The sequence below is a fragment of the Triticum aestivum genome, chromosome 2B (genome assembly GCF_018294505.1).
Source record: "Triticum aestivum cultivar Chinese Spring chromosome 2B, IWGSC CS RefSeq v2.1, whole genome shotgun sequence".
Lineage (NCBI taxonomy): Eukaryota > Viridiplantae > Streptophyta > Magnoliopsida > Poales > Poaceae > Triticum > Triticum aestivum.
The window spans coordinates 28,695,398-28,716,705 of NC_057798.1; the positions used below are offsets into that span (position 1 = coordinate 28,695,398).

The 21,308-nt window shown below is 49.1% G+C and overlaps 2 protein-coding genes across 2 annotated transcripts; one reads left to right on the plus strand and one right to left on the minus strand.

Annotated features, from left to right (window-relative positions):
- Positions 1-461: 461 nt before the first annotated feature.
- On the minus strand, positions 462-16,444 carry LOC123038828 (probable serine/threonine-protein kinase PIX13). Its single transcript, XM_044462267.1, has 6 exons — positions 16,100-16,444; positions 15,860-15,995; positions 15,465-15,610; positions 15,228-15,292; positions 2,108-2,166; positions 462-1,412 (listed from the first exon to the last, which is right to left on the minus strand). The coding sequence occupies exons 1-6, from the start codon at positions 16,442-16,444 to the stop codon at positions 967-969; spliced, it is 1,197 nt and encodes a 398-aa protein (XP_044318202.1). The 3' UTR covers positions 462-966.
- On the plus strand, positions 2,740-5,223 carry LOC123043261 (ran GTPase-activating protein 1). Its single transcript, XM_044465671.1, has 3 exons — positions 2,740-4,218; positions 4,314-4,687; positions 4,776-5,223. Exons 1-3 carry the CDS (start codon positions 3,994-3,996, stop codon positions 4,879-4,881), a joined length of 705 nt encoding a protein of 234 aa, XP_044321606.1. The 5' UTR covers positions 2,740-3,993; the 3' UTR covers positions 4,882-5,223.
- Positions 16,445-21,308: the final 4,864 nt, after the last annotated feature.

Here is a 21,308-nt window from a genome sequence, read left to right on the forward strand (position 1 = left end):
AACCATGGCTGATCCCTTTCTTTTCTTCCTCATCCTTCCGCACGCACATGGAAGCTTTCTTCTCTCTTCTCAGTCATGGCGGACGCGGGGTTGCCTTCTTATTTAATTCCTTCTTTCCATCTACGTATATCCTTCTCTTTCCTTCTTTGTTTTTCTAATCACATCTGAAATCCCTCTTCCTCTCAATCCCTCTTTCTTTCCTTATTCTCGGAATGCCTCTTTCCTTCCTTATCATGAGACGTCTTATTTCGTCCTTAATGATTCCTGAGATTGCTCCTCGATACCCAAAAAAACAAAGATGTATATAAATTAAGAAAATTTGATCTAACGAGCGAGGTGGGACTATTTAATAGGTCAATCAACATTTGTATTCTCATATATTGTGATGCAGCTTAGTTCGGCAAGACATCATCCCTCGAACATGAGGTTCTGTGTTCGAGTTTCCCACCTGCCATAATTTTTTTGCACCGGCCGCCTTGGTGGGCCAGGATAATTTGCCCTGGCACGGCCCAAAGCCAGCGAAGCAGGCTAAGGCCCAGGCACCCTGCAACGGACTCAAAACTGAGATCAAACAACGTTTAGTACCACCTTGTACGTGAGTGAAATCAGACGGACGGACCGCTAGTACGTGACCAAAACTAATGGAAAAAAAACTAATCACGGGACGAAACCAAGAATATCACCTTGCTTTATTAGTAGGTATAGGTATATATAAATATAGATATAGATATATATATAGATATAGATATAGATATAGATATAGATATAGATATAGAGGTATAGATATAGATATAGATAGGGATAGGGATAGGGAAAGATTGAGCCTTGAGGGCAAGTATATATAGAGTACAAGTGCAAGACGCCTCGCATACTGATAAGATAAAAATCGTATGAGGAAAGAATACAATCAATATTAACAAATTCTAATCTACCATAACCTATACGCCAACAAAAACAAATCGAAATTTACGTTGAAATTGAAAGATCAGTGCAGTACAGCTGTACGTGTAGCCGTGTAGGTATACGCGTCTGCGCGAGCCCGTGCACGGTCCCCGCGGCAGCCCGAGGCGAGACGAGCCTGTGCTGCGGCAGCGGCGGCGGCGGCTGCACGCGCTCGATCTTCTCGAGCGCCGCGACGACCTCGGCCATGGAGGGCCGATCCTTGGGGTCGCCGGCGAGGCAGCTCATGGTGAGCTGCGCGGCTCGCAGGGCGGCCCTCGACGTGTACTGCCCTTCCAGGTGCGGGTCTACCAGCTGCGGCAGCCTCCGGCAGTCCGCCAGGTACGGTCTGGCCCAACTCACGAGGTTGAGCTGAGGCGCCGACCGGGCCGTGTCGAGCGCGCGCAGAACGGTGAGCATCTCCAGCAGCACCACGCCGAACCCGTAGACGTCGCTCTTCACGTACAGGTGACCTGCACACACACGGATTTTTGAGTGGTGACGGGGCTAACTATGGTGGGCGAGTGGTACTGTACGGCTAGAGGTGGAAAGTGGTCGCGGATAATTCGAAATATCCGATTTTCGTATTCGAGAAAATGCCTATTCGTATCCGAAACATCCGCATCCGAACCAAAATGGAAATGGAAACTATCCGTATCCGAATTTATTTAACAAATAAAAAATAAAATATGGTATGAGCTTTTGACACAAATATGGATATGGAAGTGGATATATCCATATCCGAATAAGATTATGGGAGGTAATTTTCAAAATTCTAGCCCAAACATTCCAATTATCCAACATAGAAGCCAAATAAGTGGTCAAAAATTACTCTTTGTATGATTAAACTTAGAAATTATTATACATTACAATAGGATTTATTCATAAACCTATTTATCATTGACTTATTGTATGTCACAAGTTGATTATTTCATGTCACATAGCTATTGACTAGTATACTAAAGCAATATGTCGCTATTATTCGTATCCGTTCCGAATCAAGAAAATATCCGATACGTATCCGTATTCGAATAACATCCGAGCCGGATCCGTATCCGATAACATCCATATTCGCATTCGTATTCGTTTTGAAAATATGAAAACGGAAGTGGTAAGAGCACTATCCGATCCGCATCCGATCCGTTTCCACCCCTATGTACGGCCGTACCTGTCGAGACGTACTCCGGTGCGGCGTAGCCGTAGGTGCCCATGATGCGGGTGGTGACAGTAGAATAGGGGGGTAGGAATGGAGAGGCAAGATCCTAGCTATGGAGCAGTTGTGTACGCAAGGTGTTTACGAGTTCAGGCCCTTCTCGGAGGAAGTAACAGCCCTACGTCTCGGAGCCCGGAGGCGGTCGACTGGATTATGTGCGTATGAATTACAGGGGTGCGAACCCTTTACACTGAGGAGGGGGGTGGCTTATATAGAGTATGCCAGACCCCTCCGGCCCTCAATTATGCAGGGTTTAAGGTACATTAAGATCTGGCGTTACTGATAACGCCATACATAAAATGCTATCATGACCATAAAGACTACTTAATGATAGACCGTTTGTGTGCAGAGTGACTCTAGATCTCCTGGCGGTCGAGTGAGTGGCTTCATGGTCGAGTGTCTTCGAGTCTGTCGAGTGAAATCCTTCCAGGTCGACTGAAAGGTAGTTTCTTCTGGAGATGTCCTTGGGGAGGGTATCTTGGATAGGTCCATGACCCTACCCTAGGTACATGGCTTCATCATTAGCCCCCTAATGGATCGAGGTTTGAGTGAGGAAGGAGTTGAGAATTCTTCCGACCCATCTTTCGTTCTATGAATATGTCTTGTTCTGGATCAATGACCTTAGGTGACGGCACCAACTTCTTTTTCATTCGCCTTGATCCATTCTTTGTATCTGTCGAGTGACTTTTCTGTACTTGGAGATCTCCGAACGACGGATTGGAGGAAATCTCCAGTCTGACAAGTTGCTCTGCTGTTCGCGGATTTAGCGGGATCTGAATTTCGGGAAGCGCGCGAGGCGGGGGAGGCTGTGATACTCGGATGGGATAAGGAAGGAACTCCTCGATCTTCACTCCACCTTTTTCGCCACATATCGCGCACGCGACTGTTGCGGGATTTGACAGGATCGTCCGGGCCTACCAGCCAGTCACTTGGAAGCAACCCCATATAAGGCGCCGGACGGGGGTTTTTGAACAGTGCGCCCCCATTTTCCTCCCCCTCTTCCTCAGATTCATCTGCTGCGTTCGCCATCATCCCCGCATTGCTTCTCTGTGCTTGCTTTGCCGGCGACGATGGTGAAGGAGAAGACGGCGGCTTTGGAGCGGGCTAAGAAGGCGACGGCGAGGGCGAAGGGAAGGGCGACCAGTCGGGGCGGATCCTCGTCGCTGGCCGGTCTGCCGCAGTGCTGGATCCAGGGCGGCTGGATCCGTTCGACCATCCGCCAAAAAGACCTCGACAACCTGGCCAATGAAGGACTGATCCCTCATGGATCAGCGAGGCTCCCGGGGAAGGAGTGGCAGCCGCAGCCTCAGGAGGGTGAGTGTGTCCTCTTAGCCACTCATGTTGACCGCGGGTTTTCTTTGCCTCCCCACCCTTTCTTTCGGGGATTTCTAAACTTCTTTGGGGCACAACTCCACCACTTCACACCCAACTCCATCGTGTATCTCGCTGCTTTTGTGTCCTTGTGTGAGAATTTCTTGGGTTGCCGGCCGCATTGGGGCCTTTTCGAACACATTTTCACATGTCGCTCCCAGACGGTGAAAAAGGCCAATCCGAGTGACGAGAAAACCCGAGTGATTTAGATGTGTGGGGGTCTTGGGGTTCAAATGAGGGGTAAAAGTGCTTTTCCAGCCATGGTCCTTCCTGAGTCGGTCCGAGGGTGGCAGTCGACCTGGTTCTACTGCCAAGACCAGCCGATGCCAGGGCAGTCAACTGGACTTCCTCCTTTCTCCATGGATCGAGTGAGCAAGCCGTCCTCTTTGAAGGTAGTCCCGGAGGAGAAGGCTTAGGTTAAGGTGCTGGTCGAGCGTGTAGTCCAGCTTATCCGTGACGGGGTGACTGGCATGGATCTTTTGGAGGTTTTCCTTCGACGATGCATCCAGCCGCTTCAATATCAAGACCATCCGATGTGGATGTATTCTGGCACTGAAGACACCACTCGGGTCCACCCGGAGGAGGTCGAGGATGCCACGCTGGAGAGGTGGATGACTGCCATCACAGGGAACAAGGACAACCCCCGAGGAGCCAGGAGGATCCCTCCACTCTACCAATCATACGAGCCAGACAAGGTCCAATTCTGTACCTCCGACTGTGATCCTGCTTCCTTCATTCCGTTTTGCTAGAATTTAGTCGACTGACTTTTGTCTTGTTTGTTGTCTTCCAGGTCACTACCGATATGTACTCGATGCCCAACGGGGCGCAAGAACAGATCAAGGAGGAGGGGAGCGGAGGAGAAAGTCAGGAGGAATGGCAATCTGATAGTGAGGAGGATGAAGAAGACGACAGCTCTGGTGAAGAGGAGGAGGAGGAAGAGGAGGAGGAAGTCGACCCTCCCTGCACTGAAAGACGATCCAAGCTCACCCATGACCCCGCAGTCGAGCGTGGCGAAGCGACTGTGCCCATTGGGCAGTCGACGAAACACCCTCGGACGACCTCTCCGGCGCCGACTGAGAAAGTGTCGAAGCAACCTCGAGCGACGTCATCAAAGCCGACGAAGGCCCTGCCGAAGATGAAGATGGTGATTCCCACTATTTCCGGGTAATAGCAGAACTTGTGTTTTCTTGTTTGGCATGAACAAACTCTTGGTCGACTCGTTGTCTATCCGACTTATTTCTGGAATCTGCAGTGCTGCTACCTCCGAGACCTCAGTTAGGAACGAGGACCAAGAAATGGAAGATGTTGCCACCTCCAACCTTGGTATGATCTATGTAGTTTCGCTTTTGGTCGATTAAATCTTCATCTTTAATTTTGAATCTTTCCTGTAGCCCCACCTCATGTCATTGACCTCCCTGATGATGACAATGAGGAGCCACTGAGGCAGAGGAGGAACAAGAAGGCGCCTGTTGGCAAGACTGCTCAGGTTGTATCAGCACCCAAGACGCTGGTTCCGGAGGGAGGCAACGTCACTCGGGCTACCGTGTCTTTTGCTATGCCGCTGACGAGTGCTCGCCCTTCGTCGTCAAGTGCTGATCCGCCTTCCCTTTTCGCCACACACCACGTCCCAGAGGACCAAGCTGGTGCTGCTAAGGAAGCTATATGCCAGGCGGGGGTTATGATGGAGCAGGTGAAGGCGATCCGGGACGCCAGCCAGGCAGCTTATGATGCAAGCTCAGCTCTTTAGAGCAACGTCCAGGTAAGTTGGTCACCGCTTGTTCTGTTAGGATATGGTACCTGAAAACTCTTCTTTCCGAAGACCTTAGTATTTGTACACCCACTGGGTGTGTCGATTGCATTTTTGGATTGGTGGGGGCACGCTGAGTGCACCCACTGGGTGTAGTCCCCGAGAGTATGGTGGACTGCTGGCAGTCGACTATAGTCTTTATACTTTGAACTTCTTCACTTTAACTTCTCCACTCGGTCTGGTCGAATAGAATCATGGAACCAGTGGGGGCACGCTGAGTGCACCCACTGGGTGTAGTCCCCGAGACAATGGTCGACTGCGGGCAGTCGACTATGGTCTAAAGAACATCTCTCTTTCTTTTGATCATGATGATACCGTGGCTGACTGCTGACAGTGAGCTATGGTTTAGGATCGTAACTTTCTGTCTCTTTCGGTTGACTGATTGAACCGAGTCGGTAGAACTAGTGGGGGCACGCTTAGTGCACCCACTGGGTGTAGTCCCCGAGACTACTGTTGAATATTTTGATTCGGCTGTAGTCTTAGAAATGCTACGATTTTTTCTCTTAGTCACTCGGAAGTGACCTATCTTTGATGTTTGTCGACTGACTTTTCGCAGAAATCTTGCGAGCTTGTGGCTCGTTACACTGAGTTGGAGAACAAACATATCCAGCTCGAACTTGACTTGAAGCTTGTCCAGGAGAACTTCATGAAGGCGAAGGAGGAAGCAAAAGGTATGTTTGGTGAGAATCTTGACGACTGTCCTTATTTTTTGTCCATTCTTGATTCTGACCTCATTGTCACTTTGTAGAAAAACTGAAGGAGGCTCTGAAGAAGAAGGATCTTGACCTCGCCGAGGCGCAGAAAGCGGCTTTAGACAAGACAAAGCTCGCGGAAGAAAACTTGACTTCAGTCGGTAAACTTGAAGAGGAGAACGCCAATCTAAAAGCTGCTCTTGATGCGGCCAACAAGGAGGCTAGCCGACTGAAGAATGACAAGATTGCTCTGAGCGACAAGGCTAGCAAACTGGCGGGGAAGAAGAACGATCTGGAGGCTTATCTGGGAGGGCTCGCCAAGAAGTTATTCCTCATGCTTGAAGGTAATCCCTTCTATCCGACTGACTTGTAATCACCAATTTATCATAAAATTGCTGGCTTATCTTTGGGTTGTGTTTACAGAATTCTGCCAAAACTTTGAGGAAGAGACTAGTCGAGTGGAGACAGGCCTGGATCCCATTAACTCTCCTGTGAAGGATGAAGCTGCCATGAACGTGCTCCGACTGGAGTCTCGTGTTGCTGGTGTGGTGGACTATCTTGCTCGACTGAAGGTTGCGATGTCGCGAATCGACACAACACTCTGGCCGGGGGAAACACTTCAGAATGACCTCGAGTCTCTGATGACTCGACTGAATGAAGTTCCAGGTCGAGTGCAAGAATGGAAGAAGTCTTCTGCCAGGTGTGGTGCTGATGTTGCTCTGTCTCTGGTCCGTGTTCACTGCAAGGATGCGCGAGAGGAAAAGCTGGCGTCCCTCAAGGTGGCCAATACCAAGAAGCATGACTTCCGATCTTTCATGGAGACCTTCATTGCTGCTGCCACTCGGATTGCAGATGGAATCGACCTGGACGAGTTTGTCGCGCCTTCCAGTCCTCCGCCTGAGGAGTGAGAAAAAAACTTCTATGCCCTGCCTTAAATTTGCCTCGGAATGCCGAGTGGTTTTGTAACGGTTAAACTTTGACAGTCTTGATGCCTGAGAACTTCTGAATCCGTAGGACGCTATCCGAACTTGGCTTTGCCATTGAATATGTTTGCATTTGCCTTCAAGTGAACATTGCTCTTCACTCGGAATATATTTTAGTGCTTGTGTCGTACTTTTGCAGGTTGGAGTACAGATTGCAGTCGACCTGCATCCTTGCGGGTCGGGACAAAGCGCATGTTGTATTTGTGGCAAAGCTCAGAAGGAGAAGGTAATAGTCGACCTGCACCTCGTCGTCTTTGCAGAGTGCACATTGTATTTGTGGCGTAGCTCTGAAGGAGAGGGTGGCAGTCGACCTACACCTCGTCGTCCTTGTGAATCGGAATGGATTTCAAACTTAGGCGAGTACTGGAATGTAGCTAAGCCCCCGAGTGGGAGGTTTGCTCTCCACTCGGTAGGATTTTCAGATACTTAGGCGAGCACTGGGCTGCAGCTAAGCCCCCGAGTGGGAGGTTTGCTCTCCACTCGGTAGGATTTTCAAACTTAGGCGAGTACTGGACTGCAGCTAAGCCCCCGAGTGGGAGGTTTGCTCTCCACTCGGTAGGATTTTTCAAACTTAGGTGAGTACTGGACTGCAGCTAAGCCCCCGAGTGGAAGGTTTGCTCTCCACTTGGTAGGATTTTCAGATACTTAGGCGAGCACTGGACTGCAGCTAAGCCCCCGAGTGGGAGGTTTGCTCTCCACTCGGTATGATTTTTTGTGGCGTAGCTTCAAAGGAAAAGGTAGCAGTCGACCTGCACCTCGTCATCCTTGCAAAGCGCACATTGTATTTGTGGCGTAGCTCGGAAGGAGAAGATAGCAGTCGACCTACACCTCGTCATCCTTGCGAGCGCATATTGTATTTGTGGCGTAGCTCGAAAGGAGAAGATAACAGTCGACCTGCACCTCGTCGTCCTTGCAAAGCGCACATTGTATTAAATACTTAGGCGAGTACTTGGACTGCAGCTAAGCCTCCGAGTGTGAAGCTGGCTCATCACTCAGTAGGATTTTAAACACTTAGGCGAGTACTTGGACTGCAGCTAAGCCTCCGAGTGGGAGGCTGGCTCACCACTCGGTAGGATTTTTTAAACTTAGGCGAGTACTTGGACTGCAGCTAAGCCTCCGAGTGGGAGGCTGGCTCACCACTCGGTAGAATTTTTTAAACTTAGGCGAGTACTTGGACTGCAGCTAAGCCCCCGAGTGGGAGGCTGGCTCACCACTCAGTAGGATTTTCAAGTACTTAGGCGAAACGGATTCGCAGCTAAGCTCCCGAGTGGGAGACTGGGTCACCACTCCGCAGGATTTTTTGTTTTTTACAAACTTAGGCGAAACGGATTCGCAGCTAAGCCACCCACTGGGGGATTTCTCATGTAAACAAAAGTAACAACAATCACTGGGAAAATTATAACACTCTTGTCTTTGATAAATAAACTACAGAAGTACTTTTATTACATCTCATACGAGTGAATACTTAAGTATAAAAGGGGCGGAGCAGCTCCGCGTTCCAAGCTCGTGGCTCGTCGATCTGGCGATCGACATTGTAAAGGCGGTACGCTCCATTCTGGAGAACTTTGGTGACGATGAAGGGACCTTCCCAAGTAGGAGCAAGCTTGTGTGGCTTCTGCTGATCCACTCGGAGAACTAAATCTCCTTCTTGGAAGGCTCGACTCTTCATGTTTCTGGCATGGAATTGACGCAAGTCCTGCTGATAGATAGTTGATCGGATCATGGCCATCTCTCTTTCTTCTTCTAGAAGGCCGACTGCGTCCTGTCGGGCTTGCTCTGCTTCATCTTCAGTGTAGAGTTCGACTCGGGGTGCATTGTGAAGCAGGTCACTCGGCAGGACTGCTTCAGCTCCATAGACCAGGAAGAACGGAGTTCTCCCTGTCGACCGATTAGGAGTGGTGCTTAATCCCCAAAGAACTGACGGAAGTTTGTCGACCCATGCGCCTGCTGCGTGTTTAAGATCGCGCATCAGTCGGGGTTTCAGTCCTTTGAGAATTAGACCATTTGCTCATTCCGCTTGTCCATTCGACTGGGGGTGAGCGACTGAAGCATAGTCGACTCGTGTGCCTTGAGCCATGCAAAAGGCTCTGAATTCATCGGAATCGAAGTTTGACCAATTATCCGTGATGATGCTGTGCGGAACCCCATATCTGAGTACTAACTCTCTGATGAAGCTGATAGCGGTGCCAGCATCCAGATTCTTGATAGGCTTAGCTTCAATCCATTTGGTAAACTTGTCGACTGCTACTAGCAAGTGAGTGAAGCCGCTCCTGCCAGTTCTCAGTGGTCCAACCATATCTAACCCCCAAACAGCGAAGGGCCAAATGAGTGAATGGTCTTCAAGGCTGAGGCGGGTTTATGCGATAGATTGGAATAAAACTGACATCCTTCACACTTGTCGACTATCTCCTTTGCCAGTAAAATCCCGCTCGGTATGCTTTAGCCACAATGGTCCAAGAGGACGCATGATGGCCACAGGTCCCCGAGTGGATATCGTCAAGGATTATCCAACCTTCTTCTGGCGTTATACATTTCTGACCGACTCCAGTCACGCTTTATCTGTACAACTGCCCCTTTATCACGGTAAAGGCTTTGGATCGACGAATGATCTGTCGAGCCTCTTATTCATTCTCTGGGAGCTCTTTCCTTAGGATATACGCGATGTACGGCTCTGTCTAGTCGGGAGTGATGACCAAAACTTCCATGATCAGGTCGAGCACAACTGGAATTTCAACTACAGTCGGATCTGTGACACTTTTTGGCTATGGAGCTTCTTTGGTGAAAGGATCCTCTTGAACTGATGGAGTATGGATGTGTTCCAAAAACACATTACTGGGAATGGCTTCTCTCTTGGAACATATCTTTGCCAAATCATCAGCCGCTTGATTTTTCAGTCGGGGTATATGATGAAGCTCTAACCCCTCGAATTTCTTCTCCAGCTTTCTCACCGCATTGCAGTAACCATTCATGGCTGGACTTCTGACGTCCCACTCCTTCATCACCTGATTGACCACCAAATCTGAGTCGCCATAGACCATAAGGCGACGGACGCCGAGTGAAATGGCCATACACAACCCATACAAAAGTGCTTCATATTCTGCTTCATTGTTGGAGGAATCAAAGTGGATCTGGAGCACATATCTGAGCTCATCTCCTCGGGGGGAAACGAATACTACCCCAGCACCGGAACCATTCAGCATCTTAGAACCATCGAAGAACATGGTTCAGTGCTCCGAGTGAACTTGAGTCGGTAGTTCCTGTTCAATCCACTCGGCGATGAAATCTGCTACAGCTTGGGACTTAGTGGCTTTCTTTGCCTCAAACTTGATATCAAGGGGAAGGAGTTCAATCGCCCATTTTGCCACTCGACCAGTTGCATCTCTGTTGTGCAGAATCTTTGACAATGGGGCGTCGCTGACGACTGTAATGGAATGGTCAGAGAAGTAATGAGCAACCTTCTTCGCGGTCATATAAATCCCATATACAAGCTTCTGATAATGTGGGTATCTTTGCTTTGATGGGGTCAAAACTTCAGAAAGATAATACACAGGGTGCTGAACTTTGAAGGCTTTTCCTTCTTCTTCCCGCTCGACCGTAAGTACTGTACTGACGACTCGTCCCGTGGCTGCAATGTAAAGCAGCAAAGGCTCTTTGCTGATTGGGGCAGCAAGCACCGGCTGGGTGGAGAGCAGGGCTTTTAGCTCTGCAAACGTTGCATCAGCTTCGGGAGTCCACTCGAACTTGTCTGACTTCTTCATCAGTCGGTAAAGAGGCAATGCCTTTTCACCGAGGCGAGAGATGAATCGACTTAAAGCGGCCAAGCATCCAGTAAGCTTCTGGACATCGTACACACGCACAGGGCGTTTCATTCGGAGTATAGTGCCAACTTTTTCTGGGTTGGCGTCGATTCCTCGTTCGGAAACGAGAAAACCGAGCAACTTTCCACCAGGAACTCCAAATGTGCACTTTGATGGATTAAGCTTGATATCATACCTCCTGAGGTTGGCAAATGTTTCAGCAAGGTCAGTCAACAGGTCGGAACCCTTTCGTGATTTGACCACAATATCATCCATGTATGCTTCAACATTCCGACTGATTTGAGTGAGTAAACACTTCTGAATCATCCTCATGAACGTGGCTCCAGCATTCTTGAGGCCGAATGGCATGGTGACATAGCAAAAGCACCCAAATGGAGTGATGAAAGCTGTTTTAATCTTGTCGGGTCCATACAGACGGATCTGATGGTAACCGAAATAGGCGTCTAAAAAAGACAGGCGCTCACATCCCGCAGTTGAGTCGACTATTTGGTCGATGCGGGGGAGAGGAAAATGATCTTTCGGGCAGGCCCGGTTGATATGTTTGAAATCAATGCACATACGAAGTGATTTGTCCTTCTTGGGGACCATGACAACATTGGCGAGCCACTCGGAGTGGTAAATCTCTCGGATAAACTCCGCTGCTAAGAGCCGAGCCACCTCCTCGCCAATGGCCTTTCTCTTCTGGACGGCGGACCGTTGAAGATGTTCTTTGACAGGTTTTACTTTTCAGTCGACTCTCAGGCGATGCTCAGCCAGCCCCCTAGGAACACCCGGCATGTCAGCAGGCTTCCATGCGAAGATGTCCCAGTTCTCACGGAGGATATGGATGAGCGCTTCTTCCTATTTGGAGTCGAGTGTTGTGGAGATATGAGTCGGAGCAGCACTATGGTCGGCCGGGTGAATGTGAACGGGCTTCGTCTCACCGGACGACTGAAATGCTGACTCTGTAGCGGGCTTCTTGGCTCGCAACAAATCACTCGGATCTGCAGTTTTCTGGTATTCCTGCAGCTCTACCACTGCCATCTGAGCATCGGCGATCTTCGAGCCCTTCTGAAAGCACTCTTCCGCCTTCTTCCGATTGCCAGTAACAGTGATCACACCTTTGGGACCAGGCATCTTCATTTTGAGATACACATAGCATGGTCGAGCCAGGAAACGTGCATAAGCTGGCCTACCCAAAATAGCGTGATAAGCACTCTGGAAATCCACAACTTCAAACGTCAACTTTTCCTTTCGGAAATTCTTGGAATCACCAAAAACCACATCAAGAGCAATTTGTCCGAGTGACTCAGCCTTCTTCCCAGGAATGACTCCATGGAAACTCATGTTCCTGGTACTAAGTCTGGACATCAGAATGCCCATCCCTTTCAGTGTTTCTGCATACAATATATTCAGGCGACTGCCACCATCCATCAGAACTTTAGTCAGTCGAGTGCCTTCGACGACTGAGTCGACCACCAAATCTTGCCTCCCAGGGGTGGCTATGTGTGTCGGATGATTAGACTGGTCGAATGTGATGGCAGTCTGAGATCATTTCAGATAACTGGGCGTCACCGGAGCGACCATATTCACCTCACGGTTGATAACTTTCAATCGACTTTTGCTTTCAACATCAGCAAAAAATATCAGGGTGGAATTGACATGGGGATATCCTTCATCACTGTCTTCTTTGTCCTCAACTTTGTCCGACTCCTTTTCCTTATCCTTGGCCTGTTTCGCCTGAAATTGTTGGATCAAGAGCCAACACTGCCGAGTGGTATGTTTCGGGTAAATGAAGTTACCCTCCTCATCTTTATTCGTGTGGATGTGGCACAGCAAATCCATCACGTCATTCCCCTCCTTGTCCTTCACCTTCTTAGGGTTCCAAGATCCTTTGGGCTTTCCTTTGAATTTTTCTTGTGTCACAGCCAAGGCTTCTCCAGGAGCTGCTGGCTCGGCTTTCCGCTTCTGTTTCCGACTGGAGTTCCCTCCCCCGGTTTCATGAGCGGTTGGCTTGTACTTGCCGCTCCGGAGTCGATCTTCTTCTTCACCGTTGGCATGCTTGGTGGCAATCTCCATCATCTGACTCAGGGTCATGTCTCCGGTCCGACCGAATTTCAAACTTAGCTCTCTGTTCTTAACGCCTTCTTTAAAGGCACAGACTGTTTGGTGATCAGATACATTTTCCACCGTGTGATGCAATGTGATCCACCTCTGGATGTAATCCCTCAGAGTCTCATTCGACTTTTGCACACAAACCTGCAGCTCTGTCAACCCTGCTGGTTGCTTCCAAGTTCCTTCAAATGTTCTGACAAACACTGGCAAGATCTTCCCAAGTGTAAATGCTACTAGGTGCCAACTGATTCAGCCACGCTCTGGCCGAGCCCTCCAACATAAGAGGCAGGTGTTTCATGGCCACCTCATCATTGCCGCCGCCAATCTGAACAGCCGCTCGGTAGTCCTCAAGCCAAGTATCGGGCTTGGACTCGCCGGTGAACTTACTGACCCCAGTCGCCAACCTGAAGTTGGGAGGAATCACCACGGCCCTGATGGCTCTGCTAAAACACTCTGGTCCTGGGACGTGAACTCGGCTGCTGGTGGGCACATCTCTGTCATGGCCTTCTCGATGAGCTCTGTTCCGATCGACCAAACCTTGAATGATAATGGATCTTGCATCAAAGCCTGGTTCCGTGGGGTCGACTGGAACCCTTCGCCCAACACTATGCTGGCGTCTGTCATCTTGCTGTCGAGGGGCGTATGACCCACCCCTTGGGGGAGGAGTGGGCACTCGACGTTGATCATCGCGATCGAATCGGTCATCATACTGATCATGCCGACCTCCACGTCTCTCACGCCTCGGGGCGATCTCGGGCTATGGGCCGACTGGACTGTATTCGCAGCGACGGATCTGTTGTGAATCCTGTTTCTCGACTGCGATACAGCTGAATTTTGATCTCCTGCTGCCCGAAGTAAATCTCTGATCTGCATTAGGCCTCTGCCAGCCTCTGACTGAGAGGGCTGAATCGACTCTGCTATACGGGCTGCAGCTGCTAGATTCTGAATCGGAGTTCGATATACCTGAGTTGGTGGTGGAAAGATTTGACGTCGACTGGAATCTGGGACCCGTTGCCGTGCACGCTCGTCGAGTGCTCGCTGGAGGTTCTCCAGTCGAGTGCGCTCAGCCAGGTTGGCCAAACGCGCGTCCTCTAAGGCACGAGCCTCGGGGGCTTCTCCAACGATAGGAGTATGCAACGCATCCATGTTCCGGCGGCGAAGATCTTCCCTTTGCAGCGAAGTGAGTGGCTCGGGTTGATACACTTCGTGGACCTGCGCTGGGTCGCCTCCACCGTCGCGTCCGTCGGCACGGGGGAAGCCGGGAGGACTGCGCGGTCCGTTGACCATCAGGACCTCCGCTGCTGGATCACTGCTGTCGCACTCGGATGCCGTCTCTACGGAGCCAGTCGATAGGTCGAACAGGTCGTAGAGAGATTCGTCGGGCTCGATCGCCGCGACTTGGGGGTGGCCGACTGGCGGGCCATCGCGTGCCTCACCCACCGCTGAAGCCTCGACCGACCGGAGCGCTTGCGCTGGCGGGAGACAGGGAGGGAGGACGACGCAGGGGTCGACCGATACAGGGCCGACGGTTGTCGCAGGAGGACGCCGCGGACACATGCGCGAAAGTGTGTCGCCCCGCGGACGGGGAGCGCGTCGATGTCGAGTGGAGCCTCCTGAAGCCAAGCGGAGTCGTCAGCGATGAACGTGAGCGCTCCGAGACGGATCTCGCGGCCCTCAACCAAAACTCCGCCAGAAACCATGATGAAGGTGATCGGAACAATCGCAACTTCTCCAATAAGTCGCTAAGACACCTGCCCCAAGGTGGGCGCCAACTGTCGTGGTTATAAGTCTGACAGTAGAATAGGGGGGGTAGGAATGGAGAGGCAAGATCCTAGCTATGGAGTAGTTGTGTACGCAAGGTGTTTACGAGTTCAGGTCCTTCTTGGAGGAAGTAACAGCCCAACGTCTCGGAGCCCGGAGGCGGTCGACTGGATTATGTGCGTATGAATTACAGGGGTGCGAACCCTTTACACTGAGGAGGGGGGGTGGCTTATATAGAGTACGCCAGACCCCTCCGGCCCTCAGTTATGCAGGGTTTAAGGTACATTAAGATCTGGCGTTACTGATAACGCCATACATAAAGTGCTATCATGACCATAAAGACTACTTAATGACAGACCGTTTGTGTGCAGAGTGACTCCAGATCTCCTGGCGGTCGAGTGAGTGGCTTCATGGTCGAGTGTCTTCGAGTCTGTTGAGTGAAATCCTTCCAGGTTGACTGAAAGGTAGTTTCTTCTAGAGATGTCCTTGGGGAGGGTATCTTGGATAGGTCCATGACCCTATCCTAGGTACATGGCTTCATCATTGACATGGTTGTCGCCCTCGGCCGGGCCATTCCTGACGAGGCCGAAGTCGGATATCTTGGCATTGTAGTGCTGCATGACGTGCGGCCCAAGGCACAACAGGTACGTGCGTCAGTTGGCTATATAGAGCAATGCTATTCTTTTCTACAAAAATCTTAGTAGAAAGTGTGCGTAGGAATAACATTTTTGTTGACTTATATAGGCGACTGTACATTTTATGTAGTGTTTATATATGCACGCGTACCGTGTCGAGGAGGATGTTGGAGGACTTGAAGTCTTGGTAGATGACATGCTTGTCTGACGAGTGCAAGAAGGCGAGGCCGCGTGCCGCGCCGATTGCGATCCGTAACCGCAGGGCCCATGAGATTGGGTGGACGGAGCCGCCTTCTCCTACCAAGAAACATACCCCTCAGTTTACCATCTCTTTCACTTTTCCCTCAAAGATGGTGACCTTGGCACCACATCAAAGTTTGTTTTTGTTTGGTGCGTATAGACCATACCACCACACTTACTAAGAATAGCCAATCCAAAGCGGCTGTCGAAAAGAGTCACAACTCTAATACACATGAAATCAAACAAGCGAAGTTACAAAGAAACACACATATGCAAGACTAATAAAGTAGTTGCAGCCGGACTCACTTCTGAAGAGATGATTCTCCAAGCTCCCATTGGCCATGAACTCGTACACAAGCAAGAGCTCCCTCTCCTCCAAGCAGTACCCCAGCAGCCTCACCAGGTTCGGATGCGACATCCTCCCGAGAAAGTTCACCTCACACTGCAAAAATATTAACTGTGTACTTATCCATGTCTATTGCTATATAGCTAGGGACTCCACTTCAACAGTTCAATGCTAATGTTAGCGTGTGCATGTGTAAGCACCTGCCATTCTTCAAGACCCTGTCTACTCCCCGGGTTGAGCTTCTTGACGGCAATAACCATGGCGCTGCCAATGCCGCTACTCATGGGGTTCATCGTCTTCTGGTCGACCCAGCCCTTGTAAACCCGCCCGAACCCGCCCTCACCAAGTAGGTTGTTGGGCTTGAAATTCCTGGTCGCGGCCTTGAGCTCGATGAACGTGAAAACGCGCAGGTTGGGCACCTCCAGGATCATACCCTCCTCCGGCTCCAAAAAAGCCGCTGATATGTTGCTAGTGCCACTGCTACTTCTGCTGGTGATGACGCTCATGGACAAGCCCCGGGACTGTCTGGCATGGGGTGCAGACATGGGTGGAAGACTGCGGCTCTCGGTTGCTGCGGCAAACAAGAGATCAGTGTGACAGAGAAGAGAGAACTGAATTAGGAAAAGATGGCAAGCTGCTGCAACAACAAATAGGCTAGAAGTTCCATATGAATTTAATATACCACCCTTTCTCACAAGGCAATGAACAAATAGGTAAGCCTCTTCGGTTTATTGAAATTTCATAGGAATTTGGAAGGATACAATTCCTTAAGTTTTTCTCTACAATGTTTGTTTGGTCTGTAACAAGGACTTTCTCGGTGATCTACTTTGAATGCAGTTTTAAAGAAAAGAAAAATTGAATCAGAGGTTAGCCTCATGGAATAATGATTTTTAATGATGACATACCTGTGTTTTGATTTTCGGTTTGAGCTTTTTTTCGCCCTAGGCCGAGATGGCCGAATTTCGGCCATTTTCAAAAATTTCGGCTGAAATTTGATCTAAATTTGACTGCAATTTGATTTAAATTTGACCAAAATTTCCCAAATTTAAGCAATTTCGGCCTAAATATACTTTTCGCCTCAGGCCGAGATGGCCGAAATTCGGCCGAAATCCACTTTTTGCGGCCGAAAATCAAAACACAGTGACATACACCTAATAATTAAAAAATTATTGTGCTTTTCCTTTGGCATCCACAAACAACTTATATTGCATATTTCTAAATTTCAAATTTCTATAAGAGCTAACATGCATACTATATATAACTTCAAATGTCCATGTCTTTTCTTCTCCAAATCTTTTAAAATCACTTAGACCAAAGAGGATCAAAAAGACTACGCCGAAGTAATCAATTGGCACAGACAAAACAAACCAACATGATCTAATACAGAAAGCACAGTTAGCTTGAAAAACCAACTTGTATTATGGGACGGAGGAAGTAGTTAATTAAACAAGAAATGCATGTCCGGATGAAGAAGTGGCAGTAACTATTACCTTGGGGTTGGAGTTGTCCATGATGGCCCGGTGTGTTCACCCTCTCTAATTCGGTTTCCTCGGAGCCGAAGCAGTTCCCCATGGAATTACAGCAATGGCAGAAAGGGCAGTGGATCTGATCTCTACCCAGAAACCACGTATGGTCTTCTTCCACCTTTAATTAGCTGGTGCTCCTCCTCTCTGCGTCGTCGTTCCTGGTAGTATATAAAAAGCCTCCGCTCTCCTCCTGTGGAAAGGCGAAGCCCCTACGCGTTATGGAAGACCTTGTTGACATTGGCGCCGTCGTCTTGGGGGCCTTGTTTGTGCGTACTAGTACGTAGCATGGGCTAGCTGCTGCATGTGTGCTACCGGGGTGCTCCTTTGACCGCCAACGTACGGCACGTCGATCTCTCTCATGTGCTTCCTTCCAGGCAATTCGCAGGGTGGAAGGGGAGCAGAGTGACTTTGGATTCGGTAAACAAAGATGATTTTAGAGACGCTGGTAGAATCTCACCATACAAGGACATGTTAGTACGGCATCTGGCTGGTTACGTAAATAAAAGCATCTACAACTTGACCTCACAAAATCCGGCCCGAAAACATAGGCGGAAGCACGTGGGCGCTTCCATGGACATTGACTGGTTAGCACTCAAATGTTCCGTTTCACAGTCGAATACCTCATTGTAATTCATCATATCGAGACAAATATATGCAACGTAAAACCTAGTGAAATCTTCACCCTCGGCCGTCCTGCTTGTTCCCTCCGTGTCCCTGTCCGACTGCCGTGAGACCCACAAAGTGAAGGTCCGATTGCCGGCGAGGTAGAGTAGGACATGTGACACGGACTAAACCCACATGGGACACTAGGTGCCGCCCTCTCCCATCCCATGTCCTGCTCTTCCTCGTCGGAGCATGTGGCCTCGACGTAACCTGTGGAGGTGAGATCGATGATGAACGTGGACGCACGATTCTCGTGGTTGCGATGCTAGGGGGTGCCGGTCACATGCCTCGGGCCACAAACCCGACGGATCCGGGCGTCATTTGCGCAAACGCAATGGATTCCTGCTGGGACGAGTCCGTCCGCGGTCAAGCGCACTCCTCCTGGGAGTGGCGGAGAGACATGCGGACGTCCATATCCTCCTCAGGACCGCAAGAAACATTTTCAGCGTGCAGCTCGGCTGAAGCTCTTTCAACACTAATGCGAAGCCGAGGTGGTGTTAGTCACCTCGGATGCAATATGAGGGGAAGATATCATGCTTACATGATACCATGATACGGGCCCCTGGGAGTCGTTGGATCTCATATCCGACTCCCGGGATCTCTTGAGCCTTTTGCAGAAAAGCCATCCTAGAGTCTCAAAATTGTGCATAGGTACAATAGCTCCTCAAATGCCGCCGGATCTCATATCCAACGGCCAAGAAGGCCGTATCACAGTATCACCTGATATTTCCCCACAATGCAACGCCTGGACTTGATTGAAGAAGTATGCTCCCATTGAACTAGTTTCAAGACCGACGATTGAAGATAATGTGCAGCTCGGATGAACCGAGGTGCGTCCAGACTTGAAGACCGGTTTAGGGGATACTGAGTATGTCTCGGCTAAGTGATCTCTCCTCATGTTGAATCCCAAGCTGAGGACCCCTTGTTGGTTTCGACCTGGGCCACATCAGGTGGCCCATGGTGTAGAATTTGAAGGGTCCAGAAGTCTTCACATATACTCCAAGACCATGGATTCGTGGAGAATTCTATCTCTCCGTATGTAGCCGATTAGGATCTTGTAAACCTAGAACCCGCGGTAGCTAACTAAACCGAGCGGCCTGGCGCGTAGACAACATAAGAAATATCTAGGTAGATACATGTACTGTACTTACTCCATTGCAATAAGAGTGTGGTTTTTGTGCACCCACGGACTTTGCACCCTGGGAGCACCCACGATCAAAAACTTAGCAAAACATTTCAAAAAGAATATGAAACTTTGTGGATGTGACTATGTCCAAATGTTTTAGGTACATGTAAAATTTGGTGGCCAAATGACATCCGAGGAGCTCTGTACAAAAAAACAAAGTTTATGCTGAAACATGTGAACAGTAAACTTGAGTGCAGAGCATATTTTGTACTTCGTTTTGTATCACTAGTAGAAAAATGGTCAAATGTGAAGCACAATAGTGCCGGTTTGAATTTCATCCGGCACTAATGTGTACATTAGTGCCGGTTCGTGGCGGCGATCAATAGCACCGGTTCGTGGCGAACCTTTAGTACCGGTTCATGCCACGAACCGGTACTAAAGAGGCTGTGTCAGCCTGCGGTCAGGCTATGGCCCCACCATCATCATTTAGTGCCGGTTCGTACCACGAACCGGTACTAATGAGGTTATGGCAAGCTGTTTTTAGTCCCACCTCGCTCCCCTAACAAGCCTTTTACCACCTTAAATATGTTATTTATCAAACTATCACAAGCACTTGGTCTTCATTGAACTCTATGTGTAGAATTTGTGGCCGCAATATGAGTCTTCATCGGTTTATAAATCGTTGATGACTCATATTGACAATTCAGATTGTACACACAAAGATCATTGATGATCAAAGTATTTTCGATGTTATAAGATCATATTGACAATTTAGACTGTAAAGAAATATAAGATCATGATCTAAATGCTCTTATATTTTTTGCGTTCAGTATGCACCAACTGCTAGGTGGGAGGAGCTGTTTAGTACCGGTTCGTGGCGAACCTTTAGCACCGGTTCGTGCCACGAACTGGTACTAATGAGGTTGTGTCAGGTAAGGCTGGGGCCCCACGAGCACCTTTAGTACCGGTTCATGGATGAACCAGTACTACAGTTTCTTAGTAAACTGTTTTTTAGTCCCACCTCGCGAAGAGAGAGGGACTAGGAGCGGTTTATAAGCCCTGGGTGCAGAGACGATGAAGAAGAGGCTCAATGCTCACGTTGCTCAGCTTCAAGCCTTCAGGAATATGATAGACTGCACGGAGCTATGCACAGTGCAGTTTACACTATTCCGAAAGGCTTGAAGCAAATTAACGAGCATTGCACCTCTTTTTTTATTTTTAATAACTTATTACAACTCTGGACTTCTTCTGTTATGGCAAAAACTAATTGCACGTCGGCATTTCTTTTTTTTAAACTTTGGTTATAACTCCAGACTTTGACCATCAAGTTTTGCAGAAAAGAAAAAATAGCAGAAAAAAAAATATAGCTGAAAAGAAAAAAACTATATAAAATGACCGTGAAATTGAAAATCACTACAAAATGAACTCTGAAAATGTTGAATTTTGGCAAACTAGATGAAAAACTACTCATAAATAAATAGAAGAAAATAAATATAACAGAAAAGAAAAAACTATACAAAAAACTACGCAGAAATAAATAGAAGAAAATAAAGCAGAAAAGAAAAAAACTATAAAAAAAAATTGGGGCGCTGCCCTGTGGGCCTGCTAGGCCATGGGCGTGCAATTACAGGCCTTAAAGGCCCAGCAGACTCACAGGGCAGCGCGCAGAATTTAGGCCCACAAGCCTGCTATATAGAGGAGTTCAAAGAGGTAGCCGCGGCTGGGTTTATAAACCAGTGCGGCTGCCCTTCGCCCGGCGAGGTGGGACTAAACTTTGGGGTGGCAGCGCGAGGCCTTTAGTACCGGTTGGTGGCTCCAACCGGTACTAAAGATCACCCTTTAGTACCGGTTGGAGCCACCAACCGGTACTAAAGGCCTGCCCTTCCCGCCTCTTGGCCTGGCCAAAGTTGGCCTTTAGTACCGGTTGGTGGCTCCAACAGGTACTAAAGGCCCATCCTATATATATAGCACTTACGAAAATTTCAGTTACATCTCCCCACTTCGTCTCCAACCTCTCGACATCGCCGCGCGCCGCTCGATCCCGTCGTCGCCGCCCGTCGCCCGTCGTCCGTCGTCATTGTCGCTGTCCCCGCC

Bases quoted from the DNA above. Each gene is read 5' to 3' on its own strand.
- LOC123043261 (XM_044465671.1), top strand. From the start codon at position 3,994: ATGGATCTTTTGGAGGTTTTCCTTCGACGATGCATCCAGCCGCTTCAA. The intron at 4,219-4,313 runs GTCCAATTCTGT...GTTGTCTTCCAG, and splicing joins AATCATACGAGCCAGACAAG to GTCACTACCGATATGTACTC. The intron at 4,688-4,775 runs GTAATAGCAGAA...TGGAATCTGCAG, and splicing joins GTGATTCCCACTATTTCCGG to TGCTGCTACCTCCGAGACCT.
- LOC123038828 (XM_044462267.1), bottom strand. From the start codon at position 16,444: ATGTCTGCACCCCATGCCAGACAGTCCCGGGGCTTGTCCATGAGCGTC. The intron at 15,996-16,099 runs GTGCTTACACAT...ATATTTTTGCAG, and splicing joins AGGGTCTTGAAGAATGGCAG to TGTGAGGTGAACTTTCTCGG. The intron at 15,293-15,464 runs GTACGCGTGCAT...CACGTCATGCAG, and splicing joins CCAACATCCTCCTCGACACG to CACTACAATGCCAAGATATC.